Below are 12748 nucleotides of genomic sequence, written 5' to 3' on the forward strand. Positions count from 1 at the left end.
GATAGTGACCCCCACGTCCACACAGATGCAGCCTACTCTTCCTGCACATGAAGCAAAGCTCTCTTGTCCATCCACCCCACAGACAGACTACATGCAGGTGCTGGGCACTGCCGGCGCTTAGGGCCGCTGCTCTGTATGATAAAAAGCACCGGAGAATTTGTGGGATAAATTGTAGGGCACGGAGATCCAGACCTGCCTCCCAGAGACAACTACTCCTGTATTTAGGCATTCAGACCCAGGGAAGCTTGGTGGTGAATAGCCCCCAGGGATGGCCAGAGCGAGCAGGGGTGGCCAGGCAGGCTTTGGGACTAGAGTGATTGTTAATCCAGAGCTCTGGAGAAAGGAAAGTGAGAGACTACACACAAAAGGAAAAAAGACAGATGAAGACAGACAAGAAGGGGGAGACTAACAGAGAGAGAGAAACCATCACAGCAAAGGCAGTTCATCCTTGCATCCACCGAAGCATCTCCCACACTCCAAAAAACGCTCCTCTGCCAGATGAACAAAAAAATTAGTCCTGTCCTCAAGACCAGTTATGCTTGGAGAGAGGAGAGGGAGTGAAACGAGGAGAAACACCAGGTGACACCAAGCGGAGAACGGTGCCTGGGCCATCGCCCTGGCAGAGTCACAGGGGTCAGCACTCAGCACTAGCAATGAGAGGCCCCCGAACAAGCCCGTCACCTGGAAGGAGAGTCCTTCCAGGCTGAAGAGCATTAGGTCAGAAGAGAAAATAATGTGTATGTGCATGGATATATAAATATATATATATTTATATTTACACCCACATATACATATAGCGCAGTTTCCAAGGCAACTGAACTCCCTGTGCACAGCACTTGAGCAGCGCTTGTGCAGGGCATGCAGCAGCATTTCCACGGAGAACACAACTGATGGCTTTTGTACTCAAAGATGCCTGGAAGCCAAAAAAAAAACAACACCAAAACCCAAAAAGGGCTGTAATTAAGAGACTATCACAGCCAGAGGCAAAAAGGTTGCAATAAATGAATCTAATCACATCTTTAAACACCACCACCACAAGTGACTAGCAACAAAGCCACCTGCCTCAGGAGTCACTTCGCAGTGCTGGAAATTAGAATATCAAAAACAACGGGCTAATTAAAAACCCCAGCTTTGTTGCTATACGACAAAGACAGCAGGATGTTAAAAATGCAGCCTAGCATGTGGGAGCTCCTAAGCGCTCAGTGATGATATTTTTCTTCTCCCTTGTCAGTAAGAGAGATATAAAACCCCCTCCTTTCTCCTTTTTCCATCCCTTTCTGGAACTAAGGGGCTGTTTCTCCTCCCTCTTTGCACAGCGATGAGAATTCATTTCCATGTATATTTTTTATTTTATTTTTTGGCAGAGGCACAACAACTTCCAGCTGGAGTTTTTCCAGCCTCTCTCCTCGGAGTAAAACCATTCAGAGCATTGGTAGAGCCAACAAAGCCCCTTGTAAAAATAAGGCTATTCTTATCAGGCACATAGCTAGAGTCCCAAGCGTCTCACTGAACAGACAGACAGGCAGGCAGGCAAGGAGAAAATAAATAGCTGCGATAAAGAGGCAAAAAATGTCCCAACCTGGGTGTTTAACAGCCTGACTGCCAAAAATACGGAGTCTGATAAACATGGCCTGATTTCCAGAAATCAACAGGAGCTGCAGCCACTCACTGTGATGACAGGAATCAGTCTGAATTCAGTCCCTGCCCTAGGGCAGCTCCACCACCACAGCTAAAAGGCTCTGGAGCACCTGGGCAGACCTCACCTGGGAGAGAAAAGGAGCAAGCACTGCCAAGTGAAGGCCAGCAGGTTTTTTGCAACCCTGAAGTGGGAGGTGGCATTAAAAGAATGGGAATTTTCCCCAGAAGAAGAACAAAGGTTAAGCTTTGGCATTGGGTCTCAAAACCTATCTAGAGCAATTAAAGGCAAAAGGCAGCTCAAGTAAGAGTGAAGCAGAGTGGCTGCTCTGGGAATAGGGGAAGTTCTCACATCTGGGGGTTGGCAAAGTTAAAGAGAGAGACTTGATTCAAAGGTAAAGACATATGCAGGTGGGCAGACACCTGACTCCTTAAAAGATCTTTGACCAATGCCAAAAATATTCAAGAACATTGAGAAACTGATGCAAGGAAATGCCAACAGCTTTCAGCTTGTTCTCAGTGTAGTGTCTTCCTTCTCCGCCCAGGTGAAGTGAAGAGAAGCTGCTACCAGCTGCCCACCAAACCAGCCTGCTTGCTTCCACCTTCATGCGTGGCTTGGGAAGAAGCAAGCCACAAGCCTGACTGCCCACCGAAGCAACAAGCTGTCTTGTGGCAGGACAGTCGGACCACGCACTTGGGAAGGAGCTGGACAGACTTCCTTTCCAACAGCCACACACTCACCTTTTTCCAGACTAAAATTGTACAATTGCTCCAGCATAAAACAAAACTACCTACCAACCTGTGCAAGAGGCCCAGGGAGTCCTGGGCACAATCCAAAGAGTGCTAGCGACTGATTTTGCAAAAGGTGCGAAGGATCGGGTGCTGTCCCAACACATTTGAAAGCAGAAAATGTGACAGGGAAGAGACCTCCACACGATTTCACCTGAAGTGGTTCACCATCAGTGACGGCTTTGGATCCTGATGAAGCACCAGAGCAGAGCAACAGTGGGGCAGAGGACTCACTTGAACACCGTGGCTGGGTTCTAACCACTGCTTCCCCCCCAGAGAGCTCCATGTCCAGACAGTTTTGGGATCCAAACAAATGTGCAATTTAAAACTGCAGCACCCACCTCTGAGCTTCTACAGTCAGGCAGGCAAAGGTGGTCAAGAGCAAGTTAGCCATTTTGGATGTCGTCAAGGGCAAGCCAAGCACTGCTGATCTGGTTGTAGCCAATTAAGCCATCGCTGTCCCACCTCACCCTCCCACTAGAGGTGACCGATTCCCAAAAGGCTGGTGGAAAAGAGGACACATCCATGCCCAAAATGCTTATGAGCTGGAACAGCCAAGTTACTGCCTTCTGCTGGCTCTGCAGACAAGAGGGGATATCAGAGCCGTAAACCTGTACTGTTCACTCTTGAGCAGAGGCGTCAGAGTCCAGTGTTTCCCAGAGTTCAAGCTGAAGCATCTTAACAAGGAAACAGATTTCAGGTTACAACATTTGCCTCTTCCCTGAAAATCAGGACTTACACAGTGTCACACCATAAAATGAAGTCATTGCTCCCTTTCAGAAACACTGACAGCTATTACCTCTTCTCCCAGCAGCAGCGTAGGAAAACCCTGACAGTCAGTCCTACACTCAAAAATTCACCACAAAGAAATGGTGTCTAGTTTAACAACAGCAAGAGAGAGGAGGCAGATTTACCCTTCTCAGCTTTATTGTTCAAACTGACTTCAACGGTAGGGCATGGCAACAAGGAAGACAACTCTGCAAAGCAAGTGCAGAGGGATGGATTAAAAAAACCAAAACCCCCCACACTGTCCTCCCTCAAACGGTAACACTGGCATTAAAAAAACCAAAACACACCTAGGTTCCCATACGTCACCTGGGAAGAAAATACCCATCCAGAAGTGAAAATGCCTTTTCCGTCTCCTGTAAACCCATTAACAAGCAAAGACTTGGTAGTGCAAAAGCAGGAATTGCAAAACTGCTCACAAGGACAACTCATCCTCGCTAGACGCTCCGCCTCTCCAGACGTGGAAGTGATGCTCTGCTGCGCAGGAGCTCCCCTCCTCTGAGCAGCCATACAGCCCACCTGCCAGGCCACCTCTCCCCGAACAGCCACGTGAGCAGCACAGTGCAACAAAAGGGTGAAAATCAGCGTTCTGCTTATCACTGCACAGCACAGGGCTTCTTACAGCAGAGTACGGCGGGTTCCTGTCCGTAGGACAGGACCTGTAGCGCTGCAGTATTAATACATGTAGCATGTGCAGCAAAGCTGCTGCCTCTTGCTTACATTTGGTTTATTTGTTCCCTTTAAAACTGCTTCTTTTTAGAGATATTTCCTTGTTTTCTGTGTTTTGCCAGAGACCTTGCTGCGCCCAAAGCAGGCAAGCACAACAGGTTCTTCCCATGTAAAGAGCACCTACGTGCAAAGCTGCATTGGCTTCAGCCCTCCTCCAGCTTTGGGAGAATGCACACCTCTAGACAGACATTTCAAGTTTCTCTGTCTCCAGCTCTTCAGTCTACAATCTCTTTGGTGAAAAAGAGCTCCGCGTTTCCAAATTCAGTCACATTTATAACATTTCTGCTAGAAATAGTAATTCCCCCTCTTAATCCCCCTGCCAATTTTAGCCAGATCCTTTGTCATGCTCAGCTGGAACATCAAATATTCACATCCAGAATCCAGTAAAATACGCAAGTCTAGCATTTCACTAGAGCGGATCCTGTAAGCGTCCAGAGACGTTTTTCCAATTCAGCCCTTTTCCTCCGCTTCCAGGGCATCCCCAAACCACGGAGAACCGAGAACCAGCAACAACACTTCTTTTTAAGCTGATGTCTCCATACAGGACACAAAAAGAAGTCATCACTTCAGCCCATGTGGATACGGGAGGGTTCGGCAAAGGCCAGGAATAACCTTCTGTTACAGGAGGCAGCTTCTTCAAATTAATATCTACTGTGTTTAGATCCCTAAACCAAGACTTCAACACAGTGAAAATACCCACAGCTGAGGAGCATCAAGCCTGGACTCAAGCACACAAACATGTCAATGAGCATAATCAATCTACATCGCTGCCAGCTAGTTTTTCTCCCTCTCTCTGGATTTACAGCTTGCTTTGTGAAAAAGCCTGTTTAAAAGACTTTTTCTCACATCCCCTTCCCTCAACATCTGTCTTCCACCTCACAGCATCCTGCAAGGCAGTTGCTCACAAAAGCCAGCATTGCACTGGCACAGTAGCTACCACCAAGCTGGTGTGAGCCCGCTTTACAGGGCCGGCAGAGATGCCTGCACAGCCACCACTCCTCCACCTGCCCCATGCACCGGCACCCAGCTCTGGAGCACCACAGCTCACAGCACACCGGTACCTCTGGGAAGGCCAGAAGCGGCATTGCTGCCTGTCCCGATCTGCTCCCACCTCCCATAAAGCACACATCCTCTCGGGCTCGCTCAGACAGATGCAAAGCAGTCACAGCTCACTGTCCCCACCTGAGCGCACGAAAAGGCAGGGGAGCAGGGGCACAGCAACAGCCCCAGCAGTGGGACACTATCTGTCTGCTAAGAGCTCCACATCCACAGTGGACCTGCTCCTCACTGAGGAGTTTCGCAGTGGCAGTCAGAGGAAAGAGAGCTTCCCAGGCACCGGGGAGGCATCCACCCCCTCAGGGAACACACTCCCCAAAGGTTTCAGGGCTTTCCCCTGCTATTTCTGTACAAACAGGGCAACCACACTTGGTGCGGGAGCTGCTGCCGGCTGCCCTGGGCTGGCAGCAAGGAGGAGGCTGGGGCAGCTCGGCCGTCAGCTGCCCGGGGAGCGGCAGCCCTGCAGCCAGGAGGCTGAGGCTGAGGCCAGGAGGCTGACGGTCATCCTGAGGTGCGGCCCTCAAAGAGACCACACAGAGAGACAGAAGGGTTGGACAGATTCAGCACCAGGCAGCAAGCAGCTCCTTGTAGGAAGCATTTCCAGGCAACCAGGGTGTGATCCAAAGCCCATCAAAAGGAATAGTCTTGTTGAGTCTCAGGGAATGCAGATGAGAGGAAAGGCATGAAACCAAACCCTGGTATTACTGCAACCAACCAAGAGCAAAACATCAGTCGCACCCACAGGACACCATTGTGCGCACCCTGGAAAGCCCCTCGCAACCCCTGGGCCTCTGACCCACTGCCAAGGCGTTACCAGCGGGCTTGCCAGTGCCTGCAGCTATGGAGAGCACTCTCCCAGTCCTCCTACTTCGTTCGTTAACGCCCTTCTTTCCCACCAGCCAGACCTAGTAGCCACAGCCTGAGCAGACACTGTCCTCCCCTCAGCGTTCATCCTTCTGGCAAGCCGAAGACTAACACAATCGCACACGCCATCTCAGCACAGCCTTTCCCCGATGCAGGACAACAGGTTTTGCTTTCTGCTTCCTCTCCCCAAGGGTTCCTGTGAAAGCATCCCCCGACGCACACAGATGTCCTCCCATCATCTGCGAACAGTCCTGGTCCCCACAGGCGCCCGGTCTGCACTGCAGCATTTGCTGTAAGGCACGATCCACCCCGAGCCAGCAGGGAGGAGCATTTGGCAGAGCCCTTGTCCAGGGCAGCTGAGCAGCCAGTCTCTGCTACATACAGAGCAAGAGGGATGACAGGCGCCTCTTCCCTCCAGTTCTTATCATTTACCCCTCGTGAAGCAGACGATTTTAACGAAACCCCTTCTCCTCTGGCTCTTGCGCGGCAGAATAACTAGCTGCTAGTATTAGAGGGGTTTACAAGCAATCAACCAAAAAAAGACCACAAACCAAATTTTGACTGGAGAGCTCCAGCCATCAGTTTTACTCAGTTCCTGTGGATTTCAATGTCCATCGCAAACGCAAGGAGCACATCTCCCAGAGCAGTTAAAGACACAGCATATGTATTTATTTCTATTTCAGACTGTAAATCTGGAGTTCAGTTAAAACTCACTGAATACTATTTTGCATCTGAGAAAATATTTTCCAACAAATACAACAAATTATTTTACTGACTGCATAACCTCAAACTGCCTTCTGCTTGGAGGCTGCTGCATCCTCCCAGCTCCTACTGACAACAAGACTGTTTCTTTTATAAGCCCTTAAAATGTTGCAATTGCCTCAAAATTATGTGGATTCTTCTGACAGAGTTCAAACTGCATCTTCTTTCCAATTCAAACTGAGCTGCACAGGGGAGAAACAAGGCTCAGCACACACAAGCTTGCTGTCAGGACTCCTCACCTACTGCTTTTCAGGACACATTAGCATCACAGACATCTTCCTGCCTGCCACATCTTTGCATTCACGGAGGAGCTGCCAAAATTCACAGGCTGCAGAAGCCACCACTGAATCATTTCCCAGCTCTGGCTCCTATCACTGGGATTGAAGTTGTGAGATCAAAGAGGAAAGGAATGCAGAGCATCTTGTTTGCATGTCACCAATGCCATTTTGCCGCAAGGCAGCTAGAGCAAGACACACACAGACAGGAATTATTGGCAGCAGGAGAGAGAGCATGGCAAGAAAGCCTGGCTACGGAAGGACCAACCCCACAAGTTGGGTGTTTTACAAAGCAGCACACCCCCTCGGTCCAGCTAAGTACAAACTACAACCAAAAGACCATTATCAAAGAATCCAGTGTCACAGATACCCTGAAAAATAGCATCAGGAAAAGGCCACCTTCTTGTCAGTAGATGTGCTGCTCCCTGGACACCCTCCATGCTGCACTGGCTCACCGCAACCTGCTCCTGCCTTTCTGTCACAGGTCTTATGCTTATTTTCTTACATGCCCGTCTGCTGGAATTAAGAGACTGTTGAAGAGTCTTTGTTCTATATTCATATTTTTATGTTCCTTTGTAGCTGGTGTGGGCTTAAAAGAACAACATAGTGCCCCCCAGGAGTCAGAGAAAGGCCCGAGGCAACATAAAGAACCCAAAATTTATTATTTGTTACCTAAGCCAATTTCATTCATCTGGCAGGACCTGAATGGGAATAATTTTGATTGCTGGGATCTGGCAGCACTAATGATGGAAATAAGCTTCTGCTACTTTTATTTTTTATTTTATCAATTTTAAAACTCGTTTTCTCACAGTGCACATGAGAAGGAGACAGATCCTGCCTGAGCTTATGAAGGATCGGCAGAACGACCGAGTTCCCAGCTGTGGAAAGTTGGTTTTATGGCAGCATGAGCCAGAAGTCCAGTGTGATAGTCAACTTTCAGGGTTTCATCAAAGGTGGGAAGAAACCTACCACCTTCTTTTGTTCGTAATTAGGAAAGATGAAGTCTGGAAATCACCAAGATATCACAGTTGGCCACATTGCCCCGTTATAGGTTTCTATACAGCTCCTAGGCACTAGATTAATAGATGCAATCATGACAGACTGAGCACATTCAGACACTGACAGCACAGCTGAGAGCTGCAAGCATATCCATACGTGATGTGAGAGATCATTACGATATAAGCAACTCCCTGAACTCTCTGCAGAACTGAGCAATCTCCTGAAGCCCCTACTGCAGAACAACTCTCTGGGGCAGGTAATTCGCACTCACTTGGTAAGGCACATAAGGAGGGACGCTCTGCACTGCTGCAGGAACAGAGCAAAACCACAGCTCCCCCGCAGTTTTTTGACTCGGGAAGATTAGGGTTCCATAAATGATTAAACTGCATGCACAGTCTGAGGCATTTACAAGGAATACAGAAACACCATTTAAGTCTCCTGCTCTGATACAGAAGCACTGTAACAAGATGGACTTGATGCTGTGGGTCAGGCCCACCTCTCTGGACCACACCCTCCCCACTACACACAATGCTGTGTGGGTCTTCCCTCGCAGAAGAGCTTGCAAACTGTGGGCTCTCTAGCACGATAGACTGCAGATACACTCAACTCTTGGCCAAACACAACAGTGCCCATTTAATCTTCTCCTCCTCCAGAGGAGCACCAGCCACACCACCCAGCACTGCCTGCCGGCACCTGCCCGTGACTCACGCAATCTGGATGGGACTCGACATAACTCTACCACAAGGCCCCAGCCATGCTCTACATCTGCCAGGGATGCCCCATTGCCTTCATTCACCTCGCACCTGGCAGGATCCTGGCAGGATCCCAACCTCCGCAGGCATGAGCAGGCATGAGCACTCGTTCCCCTCTGATACCCATCATCTGAAGCCAGAAGAGCAATTAAACTTCAGCATGTCAACTCCCATCTTGAAAACTGCAAAGCATCTAGAGAGCTGAGCATGCTCTTATCCCCTTGATTCTCACCTTGCTCCAGTACCAGCCGTTTTGTTCCTCTCGCCTCTTCTCTGTGCCAACCCTCAACCTTCAGAGATGTTAGAATTCGAAGTCCACCCATGAATGATCAATCCCAAATTACATTCCCCCAGGCAAAACCACCTAGACCAAAAGGATGAGTTCTGATGCCACTTGTCCGCGCTGACCATTCACTGAAGTGCCCATGGATGCTGCTCCCCATAACGGCGCAACTACACTGCCCCATCCCCTCCCTACTTCTCCAAACTTCAGATGCCTACGCACCCTCTAGGACGTGAGCTAACATCCATAAAACCAGACGCTTTTATCTTTCCCAGGGCGCCTCTCCGAACAGGAGCGAGCTCCGCGCAGACGCCCGGCCCCACAGCACGCACCTTTCAGCTCCAACTTAGCAGAAAAGGGAAAAAGCCGGCGCAAAGAGGGCTGCCGCCGGCGGCACCCGCGGGGGCCGGGTCGCACAGCCCGGGCCGCGGCGCCCGCCCGCCCCCGCCCCGCACTCACGGCGCCCGGGGGCAGCAGCACGGCGCCCGCCGCCCCATCGCCCCCCGCCGCCGCCTTCGCCTTCTGCTTCTCCGGCTTGAGCGCCGCGGGCGGCTGCTGCACGCCGATCTTCACCATGGCCCCGCGCCGCCGCCGCCGCTGCCCGCGCCGCCGCCGCCGGCACCGGCACCGCCCCGGGGAGGGGCCGCCGCCGCCACCGCCCCCGGCAGACCCCCGGGGCGCGCCACCGCCCCGCTTCCTCCGCCCGCCGCCGGTGGGACCGGGGACGGGGGCGTCCCCCGAGCCCCCTGCGGAGGGCTGTGAAGGCAAACGGGGGTTTGCAACCACCAGGGCTGCGCCCGGGGCACCAGCGGGCTTCGGGAGTCCCCGGGGGAGCCGAAGGCACCGTCCGACTCTCGGGCGATAAACCTGCCGACAGCACCCACAGCTGCTTCCCGTCTCAGCCGAAAGCTGTCTGCTCCCCCACCAGCCACCATCAGCTCTCCCTTCAACAGCTTTCGGCTGCAGCTCTCGAGCCCTTCCACAGGTTTGAGGATACGGAGTGTGCAGCAGCAGCCCCAGGAAGCCCTGGCTCTTTGGGTGCCAAATTTTCAGTACTGCAAGTGGCACCGCTGAAATGGGGTCAGGAAGGGGGGGGGGGGGGGGGGGGGAGAAAAAAAACAAACACCACCACAAAACAAAATAAAACTAAAACAACCGACCAAGCCTGAAGATGCATCAGCCTGGAGCAGATGCACACAGAGAGCAGAGGTTACGCTGGGGAAAGCTAGGAAAAACCCAGCTGCAGTTCGTTTCAAGGCCTGAGACCAGAATCCATGGAGGAACGTTCAGAACTGAGAGCGTTCAGTTCTGGTCGCTCCCCCAGGATCAGCTCTGGGCAGCAGAACAGATGGATTACCTCCATCATGAGGACAATGATCTACAAAAAGCCCTTCCTGACAAAAGCAGAGTGTGGCACGCAGAAGAGAATTTGAGGCGGTTGCTTTTGCGCCAGTGATTCCGGTCTCGTGCCATTGGACGCTGGTTGGGGAGCAGCAGGGAGCAGAGCTGCCTGCAAGGGGCTGTGGACATGAAGGCTTTCTGAACAGCAGGAACAGCAGGGCATTACCTGGCTGTACGCAGGATTCATTGAAGCACTTGCACAACAAGGAGTAAAGAACACATGCTGACAGTTTTGTTAAGGTAACAAAACGGGAAAAAAAAAAATCAACGAAACCCTCTCTGCCAGCCATGGGTAATAAAGAAAGTAGCAAACTGTCAGTGGAGAAACACAGCAATACCCTTACATTGATTTGGTTCACTTAAACATAGTATTTATTTATACTAAAGTCGTTATGAGCATTTTCTTTCGATCCAGAAGGACTCATTATGTACTGAGTGCTTTACATCATGTTATGAACTAACTCATTGATAAATTAGTGCTAAATTTTATTTGTAAAAGGCATCTTTGGCAGGGATTCAACATTGACTCACAACAACAACTGCTCACAGTGCTGACTTGCCATTGTTCAATATTTAGAGCCTCTCAGTCCTCCCGGCATCCTGCTGTGTGGGTAAAAGTTACATTGGGATTGCAAGTTTTATCTCACACAGAGATAAGCGGCAGCATTTCCAAAACAGCCCCTAATTTTAGGACCTCAAACTGAGACAAGATGGTCCTGAGTTTCTGGCATCAGGAGTGCTTACAGCCAGATCCAAACATCTCACACTCAACATGCAAACCAAAGAGACACCATCAGACTCTTCCATGACAAAAGCTATAAGGCAATTGCTAACTACTCTGATAATGTTTATCTTAAATGACATGTAGCCTTAGAGCAAGGAAGTGTCCAGAACGGGAGCAGAGGGGCAGAAATCCCTGTGCCCTAGTCCTCTCAATCCACCAGGTTATCCTGCTTTCCACCCCCTTCCATCACTCTTGGGCATAGATTTGGCCCTGCCTTTTTTTATTTTGTTTGGCTACACTCTTCCTTGTGCACAGCTCTCTGTACAAGAAATGCTATGTTACCTCCTTTGTCTCCAGTCCAATGGTCCACTCTCATCACAGAGAAGAAATCTAAAGCCAGGACGCCAGCTGGGGAAAAGTGGTATGAAATCTCTCAGTACATCTGACAAATGGCAGAGAAAGCTTGACACAAAAATCTTTAAAGGCAGAAGTTGTAGAAAATTGGGGTTTGTTCTTTCTGTTTGTGGCTAACAGGCCTCCACCTCCACCAGTCTGCAGGACTAGTGGGACAAGCCTGCAGCCAGGAGAGAAAAGGATCCTCTTCTAATATTTAGGTCATTTGTGAAAGATACTGAGAGAAATAAGCACGAGGCTCCTGATGTTCATTGGGGCTCCTGAAAGAACTATTCTATTGATTTTTGCAGAGGCAAACAGACCGAAAGACACATCACACCACGCCAAGCCAACAGCAGAGCACCAGGGAGCAGTGACAGTGGCTCTGTCTTTTCTGTGCAAGTCAGGTGCTGGCCTGTCAGCTACTGGATCAACCTGGGTCTTCTCTGGAGTACAACAACTAATTTTCTGTTTTAAGTGGAAAGTAGTATTGATCAAATATGCAAGACTGACATCAGAGTGTGTGTGTTAGGGGAGTCCCCTGTTCACAGCTCAGAAGCAGCCTGCTTGGACCAGTCTGGCTGTTCTCCATCAGGAAGCCCCACCTGACAGCCCACTGCCCACCCTGGTCACTGGTTCTGCAACTCATGTCTAGGCACGTCTTAAACGTCACCCTGTAAAATATGACCTGGCCTCCAAAAGCACCTGCGGAGCAAAAACTGCTCCCCATGAGGTCAGGAATCCTGAAGGATGCTGTTAATGTTAACAAGCACTTTTAAAAAACGCTTTTTAAAAATTATATTTTATTTTTTTAATGGAAACATACACAAGTGCCTTGAACAATCAACCAGTCTGCAGTATTTGTGAATACAACTGGAATATACTCATATTAATTTTACTGTACCACAAAAAAAATTTGCAGGACTGGTGAGGAAGACAAGTTATTCCCAGCATAACAACGAACCCAATCCAGGTATTTTAAAAATTTATAGGAAAACATCCAAATGACTATAAAATGGGTCAACATTAAAGGTCTAAAACTTTAAGCATCTTTACTTATTTAAGGTTTCAAAATTTAGTACCAATCACAGCCATGTCATTCCGAGGCATCTCCTGATTTCAATTACATATCTGGATAAATGGCTTTGTAAGCATTAAGAAAAATCACCCTAGTCATCATATGCTGAGTTTCAGACTAAAAGAATTTTTCAATAAGAAACCTCCTCCAGCTATAGTCCCTTCAGTCTGAGGCTTAGAGGATAAACACTGACAATGAACTTAACGTTTCTCACTAACGCGG

At 49.6% G+C, this 12748-nt stretch overlaps 1 protein-coding gene across 9 annotated transcripts in view; it reads right to left on the reverse strand.

The window, feature by feature from the left end:
* Nucleotides 1–12748, reverse strand: part of ITM2C (integral membrane protein 2C) — a 51261-nt gene that overhangs the window by 18490 nt on the left and 20023 nt on the right. For 4 of the 9 annotated variants that reach the window (XM_072868391.1, XM_072868393.1, XM_072868394.1 and 1 more), the window contains one exon: nt 11398–11463. The exons of 2 other annotated variants lie outside the window; for them this stretch is intronic. In XM_072868391.1, coding sequence (XP_072724492.1) covers nt 11398–11463 — 66 coding nt within the window. 3 more of the 9 variants (XM_072868400.1, XM_072868396.1, XM_072868401.1) reach the window with 3 other exon arrangements.

This window comes from Ciconia boyciana, chromosome 7, assembly GCF_034638445.1.
Source record: "Ciconia boyciana chromosome 7, ASM3463844v1, whole genome shotgun sequence".
Taxonomy (NCBI): Eukaryota; Metazoa; Chordata; class Aves; order Ciconiiformes; family Ciconiidae; genus Ciconia; species Ciconia boyciana.